The sequence below is a fragment of the Pelobates fuscus genome, chromosome 12 (genome assembly GCF_036172605.1).
Source record: "Pelobates fuscus isolate aPelFus1 chromosome 12, aPelFus1.pri, whole genome shotgun sequence".
Classification (NCBI taxonomy): domain Eukaryota; kingdom Metazoa; phylum Chordata; class Amphibia; order Anura; family Pelobatidae; genus Pelobates; species Pelobates fuscus.
Window position 1 is genome coordinate 107684543 of NC_086328.1, and position 24888 is coordinate 107709430.

General features: G+C 43.0%; 1 protein-coding gene across 4 annotated transcripts in view; it reads left to right on the forward strand.

Moving 5' to 3' along the window:
* LOC134578871 (alpha-1,3-mannosyl-glycoprotein 4-beta-N-acetylglucosaminyltransferase C-like) overlaps positions 1 to 21238 on the forward strand; it is an 87476-nt gene extending 66238 nt beyond the window's left edge. For 3 of the 4 annotated variants that reach the window (XM_063437950.1, XM_063437952.1, XM_063437951.1), the window contains exons 2-4: positions 1528 to 1671; positions 1918 to 2047; positions 19545 to 21238. In XM_063437950.1, the coding sequence (XP_063294020.1) occupies positions 1558 to 1671; positions 1918 to 2047; positions 19545 to 20680 (1380 nt within the window). In that variant the 5' untranslated portion in view covers positions 1528 to 1557 and the 3' untranslated portion in view covers positions 20681 to 21238. The remainder of the gene's footprint in view (positions 1 to 1527; positions 1672 to 1917; positions 2048 to 19544) is intronic. The other variant, XM_063437949.1, reaches the window with a different exon arrangement.
* The last annotated feature ends 3650 nt before the right edge of the window (positions 21239 to 24888 follow it).

A 24888-nucleotide genomic window follows, 5' to 3' on the forward strand; every position in this document is an offset into this window, starting at 1 on the left:
TTTACCTGCATCCCCCCCCCCCCCAGCTCAATAGTCACCTGTTCTATGCCCTTGACTGGACTTGTAGGGTGTGTTAAATAACTAGAGCTGGACACCAGGCTCTGAGAGACTGAAATTACCCACACCAGTGACCTGTTTCCACTTTTTCAGCGACTTTAGCAAACCCAAACTTATCTCTGTTTCGTACAACCTCATACGGCATTACCCACTTTGTTGTGTTTAAAAGTATTTTGTGGTTTAGCAAGAAGACCTGTCGTTTATCAAAGGCTTTCTTGGGGACTGTTTTTGACTCCATTATTAGCATGCAGAGAGCTCAGCGCCCTAGAATACACTGAATCATTCAGACAGCGATACATTCCTGTATTGTACTTTCGCTATGATCGACCACCATCATATTTAAGTCCCTAGCACTGTCCACAGCCGAGTTAAGAAGCTTTACGCCAATACTCAATGTAACCCGTATGCACTAAAAAGCAGAACAGGGGTTGACACGTTCCCGTTGTTCCTTTAGGTAAAGCGATGCCTAGATACAAACCTAGGCAGCTCTATCCCATGCCTACCTAGCGTAACCCATCTCAGAATACTTGCTCAGAAGAATTGCTCAACAAGCTTTGTTGGCATAGTGTCACTAGACGACAGCAATTCCAATATTTCTTCCTATCTGGAATTACTCAGTTGAGAATTTAAATCATTTATGTTTATGTAGTTAATCTTGTGCCTCTCCTAACAAGCCGAACAGGTTAATCCATCGGTTAAACGACAATAATTTATAAAAATTGTGCAGAATCCTCCAAAAGCCTCACCATTGTAACACTACGATATGTTGTGTACTCATTCATACTGTTGTGGCATTGTGAACAAGATGTGTCTGTTATTCTATGCACTAATAAAATAAAGAATTAAAAAAAAAAAAACAAAAAAAAAAAACAACAATATGTGTATTAAAAAGATGAATAAAACCACTCACATGCTCCTGAGCCTCTTTTTATTCGCAGTACGCCTTTCTGATGGGAGGTGTCCCCCAACTCTGTTATGGAAAAATGCTTCCAAAAGGATATGTAGCCAGTACTTTATTATAGGTCAAAATTTAAAAAAAAATAGTCAAATAAAATAATGTTGTGTTCTTGCAATATATTGTTTATTTGCCCAGCATTATTCTAACACCGTGAAACTGTAAATTGGATCTATTTTAGCACTACACTATGTTTTTGGATTTTAGTCATTTTTGGTGTGAGGGATGCACTTCGTAACGTTGAAAAGCTGATTAATATTTTTTATTAATATATATATATATATATATTATATTTTAATTATAAGGTATTTAAGTGCTGTTATATACACTGCACGATTTAAAAAAAAAAAAAAAAACTAACATGACTAAAGCTCAGTTGATAGTTTTTCTAAATGAGCTGTTTTAGCCCAAGTTTTCCCAATTCATTTTAAAAGTTGCTGTTTAGTAAAGGGGTTAGTGCTATGTTTATTTTAAATCTCCTACCATACTGAGCGATGTGTTTTTGTTGTTTCCAGTTAACTCGCAAAATCCGCTAAGCCAAGAAGATGCTACGATGCACTGTTTGGAGATTCTTGTTTGCGGTGTTGGCCGTAATCAGTGTAACCGTTATAATCACACGCAAAGACCTCACTGAAACTTACTGTGAAAAATTTGACGACCTGGACTTTTCTAAACCGGTAAAGAGTACTTTTTAAAATAGAATTATTATTATTATGGGTAAAATAGTTAGTAATTGAAAAAAAAATATGCAAAATAAGAAGTGTAACTTTCGATTTTGCAAACCATAAGAAAGGGAGAACATATAAATCTACCAATATAGTTATTTCAGACTATAATGTTGTCTTATCTATGATTATATTTTAATGTTCAATAAACTGCTGCCAGGACGAAATAGAAAATTAAACCCAAAGTCTTATTTTCATATCCCCCAAATCCAGCATAAGAGCCCTCGCCCCTTTGATGTAAATGAAGATGCTATGGAAACCTTGAACATCCCCTATATGTACTTTCTGGGTTCTCAACCAAGAGCGAAACGTAAGTATAAAAAAAGAACCCCCCAAAACACAATCAGATTTCTGGGTCAGCGTCCTTCCTTTGTTTTTTCTTTTTTTTGTGTTAGTTTCTATACTCCAAGCACCATGATCCCTTTAGTAAATTGAAGTGGTGATGGTGCCTGTATAATCAGCTTTTAAACTATAAGAAAACACTGCATTTATGGAGTCTAACTCTTTAGCTGCTGGCAGGGTCATTGGGGCGTCATTAGTAAGTCCGGAAGAAGAATTTTTGGGCTGGCTAATGTCAGTTCTGAGCACGTCTATGCATAGAATTGCATTTATTGCCTGAAAGCAGTCATCAGATAGTGAATAGCCCTGGGGGCATTCAGATGCATATCACTGACCACAGAGGAGCCTTGGTGCCAGGCGGAGATCCAGGTAGGAGGGCAAATGTTTTCAAAATGTCCCATTACCAGGAAACAGGCCAGGGTACAGCAGGCGGTCGTAGTTATAATGCTTGGGGTAGCCTTTTAGTTTGTCACAACATAAATGAGAACTAAACTCTGAACAGGAATCCCATCGGGCGCAGCGGCCCTTTAACAGCCATTTTCACATTAGCAGCCTGGGAGGAAATGAGAGCAGGTGACTTCCTCCCAGCTATGGGGAGAGCCCACGAGGGAGGCAGAGGAATAGGAGGAAGCAGCATGGCCAGCGGAGCAAGGAGAGAGCTGCTACCACAGACATCTCAAACTCCAGTCCTCAATTTGTTGTTAAATTACAACTCCCATGATTCTCCCATCCATTGCACTCAAAGAATTATGTGAGTTCTATGACATCATCTAGAGGGGCAGAATGTGAGATTCCTGCCCTATCACATCCCACTTACATCACACAATCTTGACCCTCAATTATTTCTCTCTCTTCCCTCCCTCATTTATATATCTCTCCATTCCCCCTCCTACACTTATGTATTTTTTCCCAGTGTATTTCCACCTCTAATTATATAGCAATTGGTTAGCACGAAATCATTAAGGCTGCAATCTTCACCCTTCTACTCTCGATTAATAGATAATAAAAACAAAACTGCTGTATAGGAGGAATGATCATGTAAAACCACTCAACTATACAAATAGCCGAATTACAGCACAGTGCAAACAGTTATGGGGGGTATTCACTAAACGCCCAGTTGTACTGAACTGAAATTACATAGGAAATGTTTGTAAAGTGCTGATATTGAAAATTTCTCCAACGTGCCAACTTAACCCTGTGGCGAAACCGACCTCGCCACGTGACGAAACCGACCTTGCCTTTGGACTATGGACCAGACTTTATGGGAATGTGATACCCCAGATAGCCATACCATGGAGCCTATTCATATAATGAAAGACTATGGGAAAGACTTTAGCTCCATGGCAATTGTACTGTGTGAGTAGGATCTGCGCGCTATTCGGTAGTTTTGTGCGTGCAGATCCCAGCTATCTGGGGATAGGTGAAATGTCTGTGTGTTATGTGTAAATGTGACTTTATGTATTTTAAAGTGTTTTATGTCGTTTTGCAACCATGTGGTTAATGGAGTCTGCCTCTAGTCCTGGATAATTGGATTACTTCTCCAATTAACTCCAGGGCAGAAGGGAGGAAACCAGGGTGCATTGTGGGGATGTTTTTCTGCCAGCCAGAAAGGAACAAAAGATACTTTTAGTAACTTTTGAACCCCTGGTCGGATTCATGCCATTTTTTTATATGTTGTTCCCCTGAATGGATTGATTGTGGATATGTATTTTGATGTGAATGTGATGTATGGTTTTAAAGTTATGAAAGTTGTGTAAAAGTATATTTTACACTGTATGCATAATGGGATTATGTGTCACACTAAGGGGAGGGGATGTGTGGGAGGTAAATTCTATGTCATTGGTTCTTTTATGCCTCCCCCTGGGTGTGGCCTGTATGTGTGAGTGGAAATAAAAGCCAGGCTGGATGAGCCAGTCCAGAGTTCCTGTTTTACCCTCAAAGTGAAGTGTCGTCTCATTATTGGGGGAAGGATTTATGGTATGCTGTTCCAGTTGACTGCTAGGAGTGTAAGCCTATTCGTATGGTTCCTATTCAACGGTCTACAGCATTCATATGCTTGGGAGAATTTAAAAGGTTTCTCGGATCCAGTGTTCGTGTGTCTCCAGTCGGGAGAGTGGTGTTTGCAGTAGCTGCCTGTGCATCTGGAAAGGTGGATATCGCCTAAACTGGCTTTTACCCTCTTGTAAGTGAAACGGTCCGTTACAAACCCCCTTAAACCGCCTTAACATACAAACCGACAACCCTCGCGGACTGTATTACATAGACAAGCAGAATCCAACAGTAACGGGTAATGTTACAAAGTTAAAAATATAAATATGTGTACATACACTCATCGTATAACCTTTTTATACAAACCAAAAATAAATACAAAAATGCATTTCTTTAGATTGCAAGATCACGGGCTAACTAAGCACTTTGTATAACAGAGCTTCAATGGCTAGATCTCAAATCACAAGCAAGGTCCTCTTTTCCTTTTATATTGGTCTGTGTAAATTGTATTGTATTGTGGCTTGTTGTTTGTTTTGATACCGGAGAAACTGACGGAAGCCAAGCACAGAGAGATGGACACAGGTTTCTTCAGGAAGGAAGAGATTCTTTATTGGATCACCGATCGGGACTCAGAGGGACTAATGTCACCAAAATACAGCAAGTTCTGAGCCCCGGACAATAGTGCAGGCTCCTTATATAGGCATATAACTCCTCCCATATTAAGCTCCACCCGCACATTCTCTTAACCAATCAACACAAATAAGAATTAACTTCCTGTTTGACCGCATGGCTTGTCCAGCACAATGGAGGAGGGGGAATACTATATCCTGTATTCTTGCACATGCTCCGTACACTACTGATCGTATCTTGCCTCGTGCAACCAACTGATCGATACGTCAGCATATGCACGTACACATGCCACGTGGTAATCTCGGCCTACTAAATTTATTTTTACCGAGATTCCACCACATTCCCCCCTTTGATGCCTCTTGATATTTTACAATTACTTGAGGCATCACATAACCTTAGTTTTGCTTACACCGCAAGTTACCTTGAACCAGACCAGACTTATCTTATGATGTGAATCTTTTAACACTCATCTTCCTGCATTGGTTCTCCTTGATCTAGAGCCTTATACTTATATATCGCCATTATCTGTGCAGCAGCCTTCCTCTCTGCTATACTTCCTATCAGGCTTTGCACAGACCTAACTACTAAGGGTATAAGACACGGTAGGAGTAGACACAACAGTAAAATCAGTAGGACTCCACCTACCACTGCCTTAAGCCCTCCAAACCACTCATACCAGCTACCAAACCAACTACTTGGATTGTACCCTTTCCATACCTGAGTAGGCACATGCGCTAGTTTAACCATATGGCTAGTAAGCTCAGCTATTGCTTGCCCTTCGTCGTCTATTTGAAGACAGCAATTGCTTAGGTTAAACTTCCCACATACACCTCCCTCTACTGCCAAAAGGTAATCCAAGGCTAATCTATTTTGGTAGACTGCTGTCCTCATCCTGGTGTTATGCTTCGCTAGAAGATTGAGCGCTTGTGATGTTTCGTTAGTGATAATCTCAACCACCGCCTGTAATCTTATAATGCGGTTGAGCATATAAATAGGGGTTCTATAACCAAAGGTACCATCCTCAGCCCACGTGGCTGGCCCATAATAATCTATGATACGCTGGGGAGGCCATTCATTATCTTCCCAGGTGCCTATCTCTATGGGTCCCCTTTTCTTCCTATGATTCACATCATACACTTTAACACCTAAAGTCTCACCTGTTTCAATCGGTAACAAGAAGAAGGATGGTTTGAGCATACCCAACACACATGCCCCTTCCCAGTCCTGTGGCAGCTCCGAATAGGCTTTCTTACCACAGATCCAGTACAAATTTGCTGGGGCTCTCCAGGTAGATGTGATGGATAGATCAAACCACACATCCTTTAAATTGGCGTATCTAGCAAACGGGTTAGATGGTTCTGAGACATTTGAAGCCGACCACCAAGTTGTATTCTTTGTATCATCATCATAAGCTTTTTGCCCTAGACAAGTTAATTCTCCTACAGAAGTATTATACATTATTCCTTTCCTTGCTATGCAAACATAACCTATGATGGAGGTCTTTAATCTCCACTCAGATTTACCTCTAACACTCAAATGATAATCGGCTTGTGTAGATATTAGTTGGTCAACTGCCTCAGAACCGGACATTACCTCCTTTGCTTCCCAAGGCCATTGGTCTCCCATGTTAGTACCTCCACACACATAGCAGTTGGTAACATTAAGACTACCGGCAATACTTTCAGCTAGGTCAATGAACAGGTTTTTAGCGTTATGGGGGATCTTATTATCTATACTCATCTCTTCATAAAAGGAATGGTATACTTGATGAGTCTGGGAGGATACCGTATCAGTCTCTATTCCTATAAACAATAATGTCCCAGGATCTAAACCCGTCCCGTATATCTGAAACCCAAATAAATTGCCATACTTATCTAGGAACTTGTCGGGGTTATTAATAAGTATATGGACTGGGTTGCATTCCATAGACTTACAATAAGGGCTAGTCGGCAACTTAGTCACTATCATGTCTTTATCTACTGTCTGTCCCCAAGTCGCCCACCCAACACAAGACCAATATGGGCAAAAGTTATAGTCTTTATTTGGGCATCTAGGACTTACATATTTATTTTTACTACTGGGACAAATATATTTATCATTAGACCCATACGTCCTCTCCCATCTAAGATCCCCACATACATTCCACGGCTTTCTACCACTCGATATCGCTTTACACGCATCAAATAGCAGAACACCCGAAGAATGTACGGATTCTAACACCGTCTTATTAATTAGGGTCCCCTGAGGATCTCCATTCCTGAGAGTCAACCAAATTGTACGAGGTTGATACTCCGGACTGAAGCACTTAGGTTCTCCTACTCCTAAATGGCACACACTATAGTCTATATTTAAGTATCTACATCTCGATACATCTCCTTTACACTCGTATTGTGAATGCCAAATTAGGGTTTGGGAAATATGGTTACCTGTTCTCGTAGTCTTAATGCATACCTCACAGCTAGGAGTGTCGGTACCTCTACCTTCCTGAATATAAAAACACATATAAATAAACACAATCAAAAGCACATCTTTCGCCGTCATCCTCAGTCTTCGTCCGTGCGATGGAACCTCAGCTTCCAGGATGTGAGGGCTGCAGGGAATGGAGTTCTGCTCGTCTTCACAGGTGTCCCTTCGAGACTTTCCTGGCTTATACACTATGTGTTGGTAAGCGGACAGGCTTTATTATGGCCTTCTCACTCACACCTGTAACAATAAAATTTGTAATCCACAATAATTCCTCGTTACTCCGACTGAGTAGTGCGTTTCAACCGGATCTTGCAGGGATTCTCTGGATCTGCTGTAACTTGCCAAGAATCGACTGCTGCTGGTTTAACCCTGGAGTGATGTATCCACGGAGTCACTTCTGCTACTTTTATCGCTGTAGGGGTAGACAAAAGAACAACATAAGGACCTCTCCACTTGGGCCCTAACGGTACATTATTCCACTCTTTAATCCACACTTGGTCTCCTGGATGATAACTATGAACAGGGGGATAAATATTCACAGGTAATCTATCTTGTACCCATTTCTGTACCTCCTCCATAGTCTTACCCAACTCTACAACCTGCTGCCGAGTAATTCCTTCTCCCAACTGACTCAAATCCCCCCTTAAGTTACCAAGTACGGGAGGTGGTCGTCCATACATAATTTCAAAAGGAGAGAGGCCCATCCTTCTGGTAGGGGTACTGCGGATTCGCAATAGAGCTATAGGTAAGAGAACGTTCCACTTAAGTTGGGTTTCCTGACACATTTTAGCCAACTGGTTCTTAATAGTTCTATTCATTCTCTCTACCTTACCAGAACTCTGGGGTCTATATGCAGTATGAAGCCTCCACTTTATACCAAGCATATGAGTCAGTTGTTGTAGGCACTGGTGAACAAAAGCTGGACCATTGTCCGATCCTATAGAACAGGGTAGTCCATATCGGGGTATTATTTCTCGTAGCAGGAATCTCACAACTTCTCCTGCTTTCTCTGTACGAGTAGGACATGCTTCTACCCAGCCTGAATAGGTGCACACAATTACCAGCAGGTAACGATGTCCACCCGATTTAGGCATCACTGTAAAGTCTATTTGTAGATCGGACATGGGGAGTCCCCCCATAAACTGGACTCCTGGTGGCTTTACTGGTCCTTGTCTTGCATTATTCTTAGCACACGTTACACATCTGCGTACAATGGCCTGAGTCAAGTTGGACAATCTTGGTATGTAGAAATGTTTCCTGAGAGATTCTTCAGTACTGTCTCTCCCAGAATGTGTCCCGTTGTGATAATTTTGGACAATTTCTACCGCTAGTGATGCTGGTATGACTATTCTTCCATCTTCTAGCTGATACCACTTGTTCTCCAAATACTTTCCCGGTTCAGTCTTTAACCACTCCTCTTCTTGAGTTGTATAAACTGGAGTCCATTGAGACAGTGGGGTTGGTATTAGAGCAGCTATATGCCCCACATACTCCTGTCTTCCTGATTCAGCAGCACGCTTAGCTGCACTATCTGCCATCCGATTTCCTTTGGTTACATCACCATCTCCTCTCAGATGCGCTCGACAATGTATGATACCGACTTCTTTCGGCTCCCACACTGCTTCCAATAGTTGTAGGATTTCAGCTGCGTACTTGATTTCTTTGCCTTCTGAATTCAGTAGTCCTCTTTCTTTATACAAAGCTCCGTGGGCATGAGTGGTTAAAAACGCATACTTAGAGTCCGTATAGATATTCACTCTTAAACCTTCAGCCAATTGTAACGCTCGTGTTAGTGCTATTAATTCTGCCTTTTGTGCTGATGTTCCTTTCGCCAGTGGCCGAGCTTCTATCACCTTGTCTATTGTTGTTACTGCATATCCTGCATAGCGGATCCCTTCTTTCACATAACTACTGCCGTCGGTATAATATTGAACATCGGGGTTCTGGATGGGAAAATCACGAAGATCTGGTCTACTTGAGAATACTTCATCCATTACTTCCAAACAATCATGTTGACTTTCAGTAGGTTGTGGCAAAAGGGTAGCTGGATTTAAGGTGTTTACAGTCTCTAAATGCACTCTTGGGTTTTCACACAACATTGCTTGATACTTGGTCATACGGCTGTTACTAAACCAATGATTTCCTTTGTAATCCAACAACGTCTGTACTGCATGTGGGACTCGTACATAAAGTTCTTTACCCAGAGTGAGTTTATCGGCTTCAGCTACTAGCAGGGCGGCTGCAGCTACGGCTCTTAGACAAGGTGGAAGTCCGCTGGCCACTGCATCCAGTTGCTTAGACATGTAGGCAACAGGTCTTTGCCATGATCCCAAGTACTGTGTCAATACTCCCACAGCCATTCTTCTTTGCTCGTGTACATATAAGTAGAATGGTCGTGTGTGATCAGGTAGACCTAATGCTGGGGCACTCATCAAAGCCTTCTTCACATCTTCAAATGCCGTTTGCTGTTCTTGGGTCCATAAGAAGGGGTCGTGCTCTGTACCTTTGATAGCTGCGTACAGAGGTTTTGCTAGTATCGCATAGCTGGGAATCCATATCCTACAGAAGCCTGCTGCCCCCAAGAATTCTCGCACTTGTCTTCTATTCTTGGGTATTGGTATTTGGCAGACAGCTTCTTTTCTCTCTGGCCCCATAATCCTTTGACCTTCAGAGATATGGAATCCCAGATACTTGACAGTTGGCAAACACAACTGAGCCTTCTTCCTGGACACCTTGTATCCTGCCTTCCAGAGAATGTGCAGTAGATCGTGCGTTGCTTGCTGACAGATTTCTTTTGTAACTGCTGCTATCAACAAGTCATCTACATATTGTAACAATACACATTCTCCTGGGATAGACTCGAAATCCAGTAGATCTTGACTTAGGGCTGAACCAAATAGGGTAGGTGAATTTTTAAACCCTTGGGGCAGTCTTGTCCAAGTCATTTGGCGTTTTGAGCCCGTTACAGCGTTCTCCCATTGGAAAGCGAAAATACATTGACTTTCTGCGGCAATTCGGAGGCAAAAGAAGGCATCTTTGAGATCTAAGACTGTGAAGTAAGTAGCCCCGCCCGGAATTAAAGCAAGCAGGTTATATGGATTGGGTACAACTGGATGTATACTAACAACTGCATCATTGACTGCTCTCAAGTCCTGCACAGGTCGATACTCATCTGTACCGGGCTTTTGAACAGGCAGCAATGGGGTGTTCCATGGGGAAGTACAGAATTTTAGGATACCATACCGTATGAACTTATCCAGATAGGATTGGATGTTCTTCTTAGCCTTCTGTGGGATGTGGTATTGTCTTAGGCTCACTGGATAAACCCCAAGTTTTAGTTCAATTTTTATAGGTGGAATATTGCGGGCCAGTCCTGGTGGGTTGTTCTCTGCCCAAACTCCTGGTATGTTAAATAATGTCTCATCACTCCTAGGGTTTTGGCTAGTCAACACTGTATAAAGTCGCCACTCTTCTTCCTTTGGTACGGATAAAGTCATAATACCTGAAGGTCCATTAAACTTTAAGGATGTTGTTCCATTTGGTAGGAACGTAATCTGCGCTTGTAATTTTGATAGCATATCACGTCCCAGCAATTGGACTGGACATTCAGGCATATAAAGGAATTGGTGTTTTACTACGTGGCCTCCCAATGTACAGAGTCGACTTTTAAGAACCGGTCTTTCAGCACTTCTTCCAGTTGCTCCTATCACAGTAATAGTCCTTCCAGATGGAGGAGCAACTAGATTAGTCACCACTGAATGTTCAGCACCAGTGTCGATCATGAACGCACTCCTTTTTCCCCCTATTGATACATCGACCATAGGCTCCGCTCGACCAAGGGGGATGGAGCCCGGTCGGTATCAATAGTCCTCCATGACCGTGTCAGCCAATCCTACGAAGTCCCTACCTTCTCTATCGCGGGACCTTTGCGCTGCTGGAATATACCTGTCTTCCCTAACACTTCCTCTGTTCCCATTACTCCCTCTATAACCATTACTCCCTCCGGGGCCTCCTCTACCTCTCGCTCTGCCTCTAAAGTTTCCGTAGCCTGCCCTGGGTTGGTCTCTCTCGTACTGCTCTCTTTGCGGACATTCGTTCCTCCAATGCCCTTCTTCCCTGCAATACGCGCACTGATCCCTACTCAAAGGCTCCCTACTCCATCTATTATTGCCTCTATCTGGGCCCCGTTTATCTACGCCTGCGATCGCTACCGCTAGCATATCAGCCTTTTTACGCATCTTGCGCTCTTCCTCTTTCTTACTTTCTGTATCCCTGTTCATATAAACCTTATTAGCTACCTCCATTAGTTGGGTGATGGACATACCTGCAAACCCTTCTAACTTTTGTAGCTTGCGCTTAATATCTCCGTATGCTTGGCTGACAAAGGCGGAGTTAACCATTCGGGAATTGTCTGCGTCTTCCGGATTAAAGGGGGTATACAAGCGGTATGCCTCCAATAATCGGTCATAAAAGACACTGGGCGCTTCATCGCTTTTCTGGATCACCTCAACTGTCTTCGACATGTTAATGGCTTTCTTTCCTCCTGCTTTCATGCCAGCAATTATAGCGTCTCTATAGGCTCTGAGTTGAACCATATCAGCACCATTTACGTTCCAATCGGGATCAGTGTTGGGATAATGTGTTGCGGCCCATGCTGCTGGATTAGCTTGGTTCAAAGCACGGGCTCTATCTTCTAATGCTTTAATGGCTGCTTGATTTATTCTTGTCCTTTCCTCATTGTTAAATAAAGTCATTAATAACTGCTGGCAATCAGCCCATGTCGGATTATGCGTCTGTACTATTGAGGTGAACAGATCAGTCATGGCTTGTGGTTTCTCAGTATACGAGGAATTATGGGTCTTCCAGTTTAAAAGGTCGGTAGTGGTAAATGGGACATATACGAAGACTGGGTCAGCGTGTGCCATTTGACCTGCGGCATCGATATAAGCTGACCCGGGATTTAGGCGAAGAGGCATCTGATAGTGCTTTAATTGTTGGGCACCAGTCAACTGTCGGGTTTGGATGGGGCTACGTAGAGAGGCGTCAGTCATGGGTTCCGGTCGGGGAGAGGTAGGGTATGGGGATGTGGGAGGTTGGTTTTGGGAAAAGGTCGTAAATAAAACACTTCGAGCCGAGCTAGATGAAGCTTGACCGGAAGTCTGAAGTGGCGCCAAATCAGGATATTCGTTTTTAATGGGGGTGGGTTCTGGTTCCGGAAGGGGAGATTTAGTACGAGGGGGGGTGGTTCCTGTACTGGAGGAGGAAGCGGAAGTGGATGAGGGTAATGAGGGGAGGGGTGCAGGGCTTCCTGCGTTTGCGTCACTTCTTCTTAACGGAAAGTAAGGGGGCGGCAAAGGGATCTCGGACTCAGGGGGCGTGTCCAAAATGGGCCTAACACCAGTCCTAGTGGACGAACAAGTCCTAGCTACCATGAGGCGACACTGCTCCTCGTGGCATGTCTGGAGCCATTTTGGCGAGTCATTTACGGCCTGTCTCCAACAGTCAATATAAGGAAACTGGCCGTAAAGTTCAGGCCTACCTGATACAGCCACGTGTAAGCGCTGTACCAGAGTTAGATCCAAACTGCCACGTGGCGGCCATGCCGCAACCAAAGTAGGCCACTCCCTAGTGCACAAAGTAACTAAACGTACAGGAGACATCTTAACCCCAAAATCACAAGTTTTGAATCCCTTTTTAAAATTCTTCACCATACAACCTAAGGGATCCGGAATTGTTGACTGCGACGCACCCATACTTAACAATGGAACGTCGTCGACAACGAATACTATACACGCGTACTATTCAACAGTCACACCCGTTTCCTCTGGCAACAGCACCACGTGGTACGGTTACCAAGTGAAACGTACACAATAACAATAAACACTCAGGGAATTCCCGTACACACACAGCTGTTACACCAGTCACTATATAATCAATATTATGCCCTTTGGCGTAACTATACAGTCACCCACGCTATAATTCTCTATATACGAATTACCCGTCTATAACACACCCCAGTAACATCGTCTTTTACAAATAGCGGTTACAGTACGGTTAGCATAGGTCAAAGCACAAGTTAAGGTCACAATACAATTATTAGTGGTTATGGTGTTAAACATGCAATGGACGACAATGATTAGTACTTATATACAGTGTCAGTAAATATACAGGGTTATGGTACCGTGCACTATAATACAGCAACACACTATTAACACTCTCGCTAGACGGCTGAGCTCGCGCTATCTAACAAGATATACACTTTACTAAAACAATCGTTAACACATTTACAATTCCCAACTAAACTATTGGCCAGTACCTTGAATGGACTACCTAAAACTATATACACCCGTTTTGGTTAGCCACACTGCCCAATCACCACATATATAGCGAGCTAGAGAACCGAATTTACACAGGCGCCTCTTAGTCGCACTATCAAAAGTCTAGTGGGTTCCAAATTTACACGCCTTCCCACTTAGCCCAGATAGGATGAGAACTAGCGAACCGAATTTACACAGGCGCCGCTTAGTCTCCCGGTCCCTCCGACCTAGCGAACGTAATATACACCCTAGAACGCTAGTCTAGACAAGACACCGGTGTCCGGCTAGGGCTATTTACACCAGAACCCCGCCTGACTAACCAAATCAAACGGTCTGACTAAAGAGCGTTCGATCGAGCGGTGCGCCTTCGCTCCTTCCCTCCGACAGAGGGGGCAGATACACAGATTCAAAACCCCTTTGGGCCTACCGCACAATCGGTATACCCCTAGTGGGTCCTGCCGTCTAAAACAGCAGTTATCTTACCTCCTCGTTCCTGAACCTGAGTTCACACTCATCGACGGGGACACCCCAGCACTTCTCACGTAGAGGCCGATGATCTCCTGGACAACGGCCCAGTGGCGCCGAGACGAAGGGAGGTCCACGCAGAAGTTCAGGGGTGCAGCCGTAGAGAACGTGGGCAAAGATAGACCGTCTCACGCCTCTGCCTCTCAGCTACCGTTGAACGATGAGCTTCCCGGCCAATGCACCAAATGATACCGGAGAAACTGACGGAAGCCAAGCACAGAGAGATGGACACAGGTTTCTTCAGGAAGGAAGAGATTCTTTATTGGATCACCGATCGGGACTCAGAGGGACTAATGTCACCAAAATACAGCAAGTTCTGAGCCCCGGACAATAGTGCAGGCTCCTTATATAGGCATATAACTCCTCCCATATTAAGCTCCACCCGCACATTCTCTTAACCAATCAACACAAATAAGAATTAACTTCCTGTTTGACCGCATGGCTTGTCCAGCACAATGGAGGAGGGGGAATACTATATCCTGTATTCTTGCACATGCTCCGTACACTACTGATCGTATCTTGCCTCGTGCAACCAACTGATCGATACGTCAGCATATGCACGTACACATGCCACGTGGTAATCTCGGCCTACTAAATTTATTTTTACCGAGATTCCACCACAGTTTGTTTTTTGTTTTTTTGTTGTTTTTTTTCAAATGTACAGGTTTTATGGTGTTTTGGAGAGTTACAGGGTCAATATAACACGCTACGTTTTTCAGTTTATACACATTGAAAGTTGGCAAACAAACAATTCTACTTATCATCAAATAACAGATAAATAGATAGATGTACTTAACTTAGTACAACCAAAAAATAGCTTCCCTGAAGGCTTTTCCCTCTAAAGCCTCCATTGAATCACTGATTTTTCTTATTTTATAGCATCTAGCTGTATCCCTATTGTTATCCATATCCACATATTGAAATTTGCCAGATTGGTTATGTTGCCTTTGAGACCAAATGGGAGCCCAGGAATGAGAATTACCCCCATCATGGCATACCATTTGCAAAAGTAGACAACCCAACGCACCACAAATGGGGCGTGTTCAGTCCCCTCCAGCAGCCACCCAGTCACGAACACTGAGCAAAGCCAGCGTTCATATTTGTTTGTGTGAAAACTGCAAAAAACGAATTTTAATGCTAATTCCGTCCAGTGCCTGCGACCAAGTGACCACCAATTTATTTTGTTTTTTTTATTGTACATCACTCTGGGATATGTTGGCGCTTTATGAATGCCAGTAATAATAATAATAATAATAATCATAATAAATCCCACTATAAACTAGTCACTACAGTAAGAAAGATAAGGCCACAAAGATAATAAGTGAATTGCTATTTTACATCATTCATTTACAGCTTGTCATCCTAAGCCAATTCATCAGAGCAATACCCAGATCATTGCAGGCAGCTAAAACACTTTTCAAAATCCTTGTATTCACTTTTACAAATAGGGGACTTAGGGATAAGTACTGTAAAATGGTTTTGGATAAAAACAAGACACCATGGGGCGGAGCCTGGCTGTGGAGCTGAACAGACGCGTGCAGCACGAGCTCCCGCCTGAAACTCTATTTACCTCGATATAATCCTTGCTCCCCAGCTACAAAATCGACTAAAAACACAGCACCCACGAAGGGGAAGCAAGAGTGAACAGATCGAGACCACTCTTGAAAAGCTGAGCCACCGTTAACGCGGTCTGCAAAGTTGGGGCCTACTGCAGAAACGACTGACCTACACGGAGATAAGGGAAAGGGTGAGGCGGCCGATCACCCAGCCCTGAATGCCGACATGAAAACTGCGAGGAACCATCCACTAGCCTTCCTCCCTCCCCCCCTGCCGGTGGGGGTTATCCCGGCACCAACAGCTCACTCACCGTGGACACTCACGTCCCAGAGACTGCATGCATCAGGAGCCCCTGGCTCCAAAATGGCGGATGCCACGCGCCAGTCGGCAAACACAGGTACGGAAGGCGAATCGACATACAAACCGCTGTCAAAGCTAGACGAAATCTTTGCTGCCTTCTGGGCTAGGATCTCTGAGAGAGCGCATAACACTGCTACCACTATACGACCCAAGCCTACCTGCACGCCCCCGACAATGGCGGGCTCCAAATGCAAGAAGGATGCAACCGCCCTGAAGAAGGCGGTCTCCCTACCTTGGACCAGACAACAAAGCCCGGCTCAAAATCACCCAGCCGGATCCAGAGGCCTACCTAAGAGCCCACAGCTACACATACAGCGGCAGGGACGCGGTGCTAAACTGCCACGGCGAACCACTCAAAGCTTCTGACATCCACTGGAAGCCACTACCGTGGGCCGCCCACAATACCTTCCCAGGTTGAAGGCCACAGGGAATCAAATTCCGAGGCACCGACCACACCGCCGGAGGCCTGCCCGCCGCTGGCGGCGGCAGAACACCCAGGCCTCACATGGCGCCCGACGAAGGGTCGACCCGGCCTCTATGAGCAACCGAGTCGGTGGATCACGGGTGCAGGCCTTTGTGGAGACCTGGGGCCGGAGGGCGGCCGCCATCAACCCGCACCATGCTGCAGCCTTGAGGAATCCCCAAGACGACGGTGCCGTACATTCCATTCTGTCGGCCCTACCCAGCAGCGGCATAGGCTAAACTAACCTCTTGGATTGACAGTCCGGTTGCCAACACGCACAACCGATGACTTTAGGGGTCCTGGCCCGGATGGCAGGCACAAAACCCCCTAGCTGGACTTCCACCCACGGAGACACGTAACACAAGGCTTAGGGGTATCGTCTAATGATTGTATTCAGCTAGTATATGACACCCATATGTATAACGACTTGCATTTATCTGCTGCCCTTACACCTGCCAATGTTGCTAATCCACTGTATTTTTATGCTGTATTGTTTAGCTTGCTGCCTATCTTGGTACCTGGTGCTGCATACACGGGACCTGGCCGACTACAGTCGACTTCGCCTGCATAACTGCTAATAAGCAAGTAGACCGTTTAGTATGGGGGTCAACTTGTTCACGATATGTTAGCCTATCCATAACGCCACCTATGCATGCGGGCCCTGGGATCAGAATTGCACTTACCCCGCTACTGTTTAATAGTCCACTCTCATAGCCTCGCTGCCTCAGCTCATGACACCACATTCTTGTTAAGCACCAACTAGTGGGTCTAAGCATATTATAACCCCATCTACCACATCTCAGCTTAGACTTGGCTAACCGCTGAAGTATAATCTTGTTTTACAAGTTCCTAAACATGCCATTATTCTACAAGCATGTCTAACCTTAAAGTACACTAGGGGTTAAAAACGTGGTCACTCTTAAACAGGCTAGTATTGTTTGGATGAATCTGCCTATTTCATAAAAACTGTTAAGCAACAACTATTTTCTTTAATTTAACCTAACTCATTATAGTTACCAAGCTTGTATCATTATACTCAGGGCCGGCCTTAGGGGTGTGCGAGCTGTGCGGCCGCATAGGGCGCCATGGAGCAGGGGGCGCCGTGGATTTAAAAAAAAAAAAAAAAAATATTTTTTTTTTTTTTAAATTTGCAGCGGGGGCGGAGCTTACCGTGCGGCGGGGGCGGAGCTAAAAGCGCCGGAAAACTGCTGCTGGGGAAGCAGGAAGGAGTCCCTGCTTCCCCACCAAACAGTCACCAGGAGCTGCACTGCCTCCACAATGAACTCCACAGGTAACTGTGACTCTCTGCCTGTGTTTATTACTGTCTGTGTGTGTATGACTGTCTGCCTGTGTGTGTCTGTGTGTATGACTGTCTGCCTGTGTGTGTGTCTGTGTATGACTGTCTGCCTGTGTGTGTGTGTCTGTGTATGACTGTCTGCCTGTGTGTGTGTGTCTGTGTATGACTGTCTGCCTGTGTGTGTCTGTGTGTGTGTGTATGACTGTCTGCCTCTGTGTGTGTCTGTGTGTATGACTGTCTGCCTCTGTGTGTGTCTGTGTGTATTACTGTCTGCCTCTGTGTGTGTCTGTGTGTATTACTGACTGTCTGCCTGTGTGTGTCTGTGTGTGTGACTGTCTGCCTGTGTGTGTGTGTGTGTATATGACTGTCTGCCACTGTGTGTCTGTGTGTATTACTGTCTGCCTCTGTGTGTGTGTCTGTGTGTATGACTGTCTGCCTCTGTGTGTATGACTGTCTGCCTCTGTGTGTATGACTGTCTGCCTCTGTGTGTATGACTGTCTACCTCTGTGTGTGTGATTGTGTGTATGACTGCCTCTGTGTGTATGGCTGTCTGCCTCTGTGTGTATGGCTGTCTGCCTCTGTGTGTATGGCTGTCTGCCTCTGTGTGTATGGCTGTATGGCTGTCTGCCTGTGTGTGTCTGTGTGTATGACTGTCTGCGTGTTTGTCTGTGTGTATTACTGTCTGCCTCTGTGTGTGTCTGTGTGTATTACTGTCTGTGTCTGTGTGTATGACTGACTGTCTGCCTGTGTGTGTCTGTGTGTGTGTGTGTGAGACTGTCTGCCTTTGTGTGTCTGTGTGTGTGTGTATGACTGTCTGCCTGTGTGTGTGTGTGGATGTCTTCCTGTGTGTGTGTATGGCCGTCTGACTCTGTGTGTGTGTGTGTGTCACATACAACCAATACACGCATATCACACACTGTTAATACACCCATTACAAATATCACACATAGCATACATATCACACACAGTCATCACACCTACTATCACATACACAGACAACACAAACATTACAGCATACATGGATGACGGGGGGGGGAGAGGGGGGGGCGCTGTGAAGATTTTTCGCACAGGGCGTCAAAATGCCTAAGGCCGGCCCTGATTATACTGTTCCCATGATGTTTTAAAATACAAAAAATATGGCAATCTTTCTTCGGAATGCACTAAATGCCCTCTTGTTATCATTCACCTCTGTTACCCCACATTGCCTCCTTTCTTTATTCTGTACCCCATAACGCATGTGCCATAATAAAAGAAAGATTTACAAAAAAAAAAAACAAGACACCATTTTTGCATTCTATCACCATTTTAGGAGGATGTATTGTATATAATGTTATCAGTTTACAAATGTCCATAACAGGATATATGACCACGTTTATCTGTTTTCGTCAGACAGGCTGTATTTGTCAAATTATGTTTGTGTCTATGCCAGTATTTGAGACCCTCTGTAACATATATCAAAATAACAGATACTGTGTGTAACACATACAATGCTTCATCATGATTCTTGTAAAGAAAAAAATAAATGTAAAATTAAAATTACGTAAATTTGAGCTCTATAAAACTTTAAATACTGGTAAACGATAATTTAAACCTCAACATGTTCTTCAGCCAATGCTATAACTATGCATCAGTTTCAAATAAATGCTGCGGTTAGATTTTTTAAAACAATAGGGCTTTCTAGTGGAGAGTTCAATCTGTCTAATTCTAAAAGTTACTGTAGGACCTAGCTGTATTCCAGATATACTGCACAACAAACCTATACCTGTGAAATAGACAAAAAAGTAGCTCACAATGTTCTCTCCCGTTCTTGTAAAATGTCCTTATTTTATACTAACGTAATGCTGTTTTTTTTTTTCTGTCAAAGGATTTTTTACCATTGGAATATCTTCAGTAAAAAGAAAGAAAGAAAACTATCTATTGAACACAATCCACTCCATTTTCAATCACTCAAGTCCAGAAGAGCTTGACCAGCTATTAGTTGTGGTCTACTTGGCAAATACCAAATACACTCTGAATAAAAAAACATCAGACGAGCTTCACCTTCGTTTCCATACAGACATTGATGCCGGACGTTTGATCGTGATCAGCAGCCTACCCAATGCGTATCCTACATTAGAAGGCCTCAAAAGAAATTATAACGACTCGCCCGAGAGAGTCAAATTCCGCTCTAAACAAAACATAGACTATGCCTTCTTAGTGAATTTTTGTGCCAACCTGTCAAACTATTATATCATGTTGGAAGATGACGTGACATGCTCTAAAAACTTCCTCACGTCAATTAAAGGCCATGTTGACGCCCAAAAGGCTTCATGGACTACAATAACATTTTCAAATCTGGGGTACATTGGGAAACTGTATCACAATGCAGATCTCTCAAAACTTGCTCGATTCCTGTTGCTGTTCTATGATGAAATGCCTTGTGATTGGCTTTTGGATCTTTTCTTTAAATCCAAAGCTCAGAAGGAAATTCTACGGGCCAAGCCATCTCTCTTCCAGCATATGGGCATGTTCTCCTCCTTTCAAAGCAACAGGAACAATTTAAAAGACATCGACTTTGTGGAAGTCTATGAAAAATATGGAGATAACCCGTCTGCATCTTGCTTCACCAATATGGAGTCTTATTTAGAAAACCAGGCAGAGAATGTTTGTTACCCGGGACCAAGCTTCTTTTGGGGAAAAAATGTAAAAAAGGGAGACTATTTCACCATGATTTTCCAGGACACAGTAAATATAGAAATAATCCATGTTCTTACTGGGTCTCCCGATCATCCAGGAGACATACTCCAAACTGGTTTCTTAGAACTGGGGAGTGGAAAAACAAAAGACAAAGGTGGGGAGAGCTGCAAAGTCTTCAGAAAAATAGGAGAATTTATCAACGGAGAGGTTTTGGTTAAGATGGAAAAAGATGACAAGAGTGACTGTCTCCGGATTTATGTATCTGCTTCCCAAAACCAATGGCTCATAATACAAAAAGTTGGGATTTGGCTCAAAAAGAGATAAGAGACAAATGTTGTTAGCACTAAACTAATTAGATTGCTTACCCCATTGGCTAAAAAAAGACCCCTCTATACAACAAATTCTCTGTATCAGGGAATCGAAACAAGACATTCTTATAAAAGCAAAAATCCTTTTGTACAAATTATGACAAAGAAATAACATGAAAAAATATATATTTATAAGAACTATGACAAAGGTATAAAACATCTTCTAGAAAACATTTAATTTATTTGGAGAGCAAGTTGACGAAATTAGTACAGGCAGGTTTCTACTGTGCAATAAGGGTCATTAGAATTAATATCACACGAACAGAGTATGGCCTTTATAAATAGTGTCAAATCGGAAAACTATTTAGGGTCCTCTGTGACATATTGCAAAATAACGCATACTGTGTATAACGCCTAAAATGCTTTATCATGAATCTTTTAAAGAAAAAAATAAATGAAAAGTTAAAAGTATGAAGATTTGAATACTATAAAACTTTACAGAACGTTAAACTATAATTTAAACCCCAACATGCTCTTCAGCTAATGCTATAGCTATGCATCAGTTTCAAATAAATGCTGAGCTTAGATTTTTTTTGAAAACAGTACGGCTTTCTAGTGGAGAGTTCAATCTGTCTAATTCTAAAAATTACTGGTGGACCAAACTATATTCCAGATATAATACACAATAAACCTCTATCTGCAAAATTTATCAAAAGTAGCTCACAATTTTCTGGCCCGTGATTGTAAAACGTCCATATTTATAATAACGTAATGCTGGTTTTTTTTGCCAAAGGTTTTCTTACCATTGGAATATCTTCAGTGGGAAGGAAGAAATAAAACTGTCTATTGGGGATAAAATGTCTGTATGAAAATGAAACCTATAGTTTGCCCCTTACAGTACAATTTGTGTATAATCTCCTTCCTGAATATGTGAATGATGAACGCTTTGTAGAAACAGACACAGACGTGAAAATTAATAATTTGCCGTTACAGGAAGCGGTTGTAAAATTTATGTTGGGTCTTGAGTAACTATTAACCAGCCTGCAAAACATTACACAATACAAGCAAGCTTGATAAACGATTCTCATCAGGCAAGCTGGAAAAATTAAATGAATAACATCTCATTTTGTTTTATTATCACAAATAGATGTAGCATGACTCATTTGTATTTTTTCTAAATGTGCACCTGGAATAACTCTTTACTTTACATCTGGTGACTTACCCTTGATTCATGCGGGCAGCCATCTTTAAAGGGACACTATAGTCACCAGAACCACTATAGGTAAACGTACTGGTTTTGGGGCACATGGCCTGTCCCTGCAGGCTGAGCAGTGTACACGCTGTATTTTCTGACAACAGGCCGTGCGCTCTAGTAACACCTCTAGTCACAGCCACTAGAGGGACTTCTTGGGTTTAATGGAGACTCTAAACTCTCACCATAGAGATGTATTGACTCAGAGCAACGCTACGAGATGCTGATTGGTGCATCATGCTGATTTTCTAGTCATGCACACTTGTCTCTCAATGCTTCCCTATAAGGAAACCGGATTGGCTGAGATCATCAAATTTGTTGATCTCACATGGGGAGAGGGCAGCGAGAATGATGCATCAAGTTGGTAAAGAAGAGTAAAACTATCACAATTCATTCTGGGAGGGGGTGCTGGATATAAATAGGTAACTCTATATCTGTTTTTATTCCTAATGCAATCAGGTTCCTTTAAGTCCTATTTGATCGTACATTTTGGTTTTAAACACAGACAACAATTAGTGAAACTGTCCCAGAGTGTGATTTTTGACACTTTTAGATAGCTGCTACTTGGACGATGCCAAGCTTCAGGACTACTGGTAACCTGCATGATCTTCAGTAGGTTAAGAAGTGTTTCTGACAGGAAAAAAACTAATGTCTCGCTTATATCCAACAAATAATTTATACCTATACAGGAATGCGGCTGCTGAGACATTGGATTGCAGACAGTTTGAAACTCTGCAAATTTAACGTCTGCTTGTGACCTATCTGTATATGTCTGTCTCTCCTTGTCTGTCCCTCTGTCTCAAAAGACGGGAATCAAGAAACATAGAAAATTAAACAGTTATTCACTAAATTTAGAACTGCCCAGAAATTGCACATTTTAAGCCAATATATCCAAGCTGGAATGTGAGCAGAGTTAAATAATTTCACTCTTTATGTGCATTTTCCTTGCAAATAATTGAATTTGTGCCCAGAACTAGCTGGAGTTTTGTATGGGTAGTCGTACCTCACATTGCCCTTTTGGCTACATAGAAGATCTGAGCTCATGATAATATAACAAGTGCACATTACAAGCAGAAGAAAAAAGTTTGCTATATATTTACAATTAAATGGGTTGTCAAAGCTGTTATTTTGCAGGACTCATGCTATGGGGCTGTGTATGAAAAAGTGCAATATAGGGTTTATTAACTAAAATGAGAATTCAAAGTGAATTTAAAAAATAAGGTCAACATAGCTGAACTGTAAAAATTATGACACTCCGCTTTCCTTTCATATCTGCTACTTTGGCCTTAAATTTTAAATCTCACGTTAAAGAAAAAAAATAAACTAAAAAAAAACAAAAAGAAGAAGAATCCTCCCTGGAATGTGTTATTCAAATGATACAGTAATGGAAAAAAGTTAATTTCCTGCTCTCACAATTTTTTCCCTTCAATCCTGCACCTGTATTTAAATCATTACCCACTAGATGGCAGCATTATACTACACTGCAAAATCCACTTCTCTTGCCTGAATCATTATGCCTGTATCTGCATAATACATCACTTTAAAAAGAATTGTCCAAGTAACAGATGACATAACCATATAAGGACGGTTATCTTTTGGTAGCCCACCCACTTCCCACCGGCACTCCTGCAGGAGTGTGAGCAGGTCACAAGAAAGGCAGCTGTTGGCTCTTTAACCCCTTAAGGACACATGAACAACTCTAGCCCCTCTTATATCTCCTCACAGATCCATAGGTATGTCCCTTCTCGGTCTCTCCGCTCTGCCCGTGACCACCTCCTGTCCGTTGTCCGCACCCGTATGGCCAACTCGCGCTTGCAGGACTTCTCGCGGGCGGCTCCCTTCCTATGGAATAGCCTGCCTACCGCCATCAGACTCTCCCCTAGTCTTGCATCTTTTAAGAAGTGCCTTAAAACCCATCTCTTTAGGAAAGCTTATGGCCTCCAAGGCTAACCCCTACCTCACATACCTGTCTCTTGCCCTCTCCTAAAGGGCAGCCCACCTTATTTGATTGCAAATTCCTGTCCTAATGTGTTTTACACCCCACCTTCTATAGAATGTAAGCTCGATTTAGCAGGGTCCTCTTCAACCTATTGTTCCTGTAAGTTTATTTGTAATTGTCCTATTTATAGTTAAATCCCCTCTCATAATATTGTAAAGCGCTACGGACTCTGTTGGCGCTATATAAATGGCGATAATAATAATAATGACGTGTAACATGTCATAATTCCCTTTTATTCCAGAAGATTGGTCCTTAAGGGGTTAATGAGAGTCACTGTAGGTGGTATAGCAGCTGTCGATTTAAGCACGAGTGTTCCCCTTGTAAGGGAGCAAACCCGACAGTGCATTGTTTAAAGTTGGATAAGTCCTTCCCAAGAACTTCGTCCAAGAACCATGTTCCTCAGAGCGAGGCCCCAGTGAAGGCAGAAAGGCTGCTCACATGGCTCGTTTGGTACCCCAAGATGGGCTGTTGGATTTAGTGTTTTTACTATTATTATTATATTTATAAATTATAGTTGTTCAGTTCCTTTTTGGAATGGGTGGTATTGAGGGTAGCAGTTTCTTCATCTCTTCTGCATTATCTCTACAATTTTTTGTTTGTGGTTTCGTCAGGTTCTCAGGTTTGTACAGACTTGTTGTTCCACTTTCATAGGGTTATGGCGGATTTCGGTGTTCCAGGCGCTGAGGAGAAAACAGAGGGCTCTAGTACGATTATTTCTTCCTGGGGATTGAGAAACAGTTGGTCAGGGGTGGACTGACCACTCAGGCACATCAGCCATGGACAGAGGGCCCGTGGCAGCTGCTATGGATGGGCTGGGGAGATCAGTTGATCTCCTCAATCAGCCCAACGTCATGTAAGACAGCTAAGTTAACAATCTGTGAGACTGGCAAGAAGGTCAACTTGCCTGGTCTCTTATCCAGTGTCCGGGAAGAAGCGCTCTCTTTTAGATAAAAGGAGGGTGAATTTCCTCCTC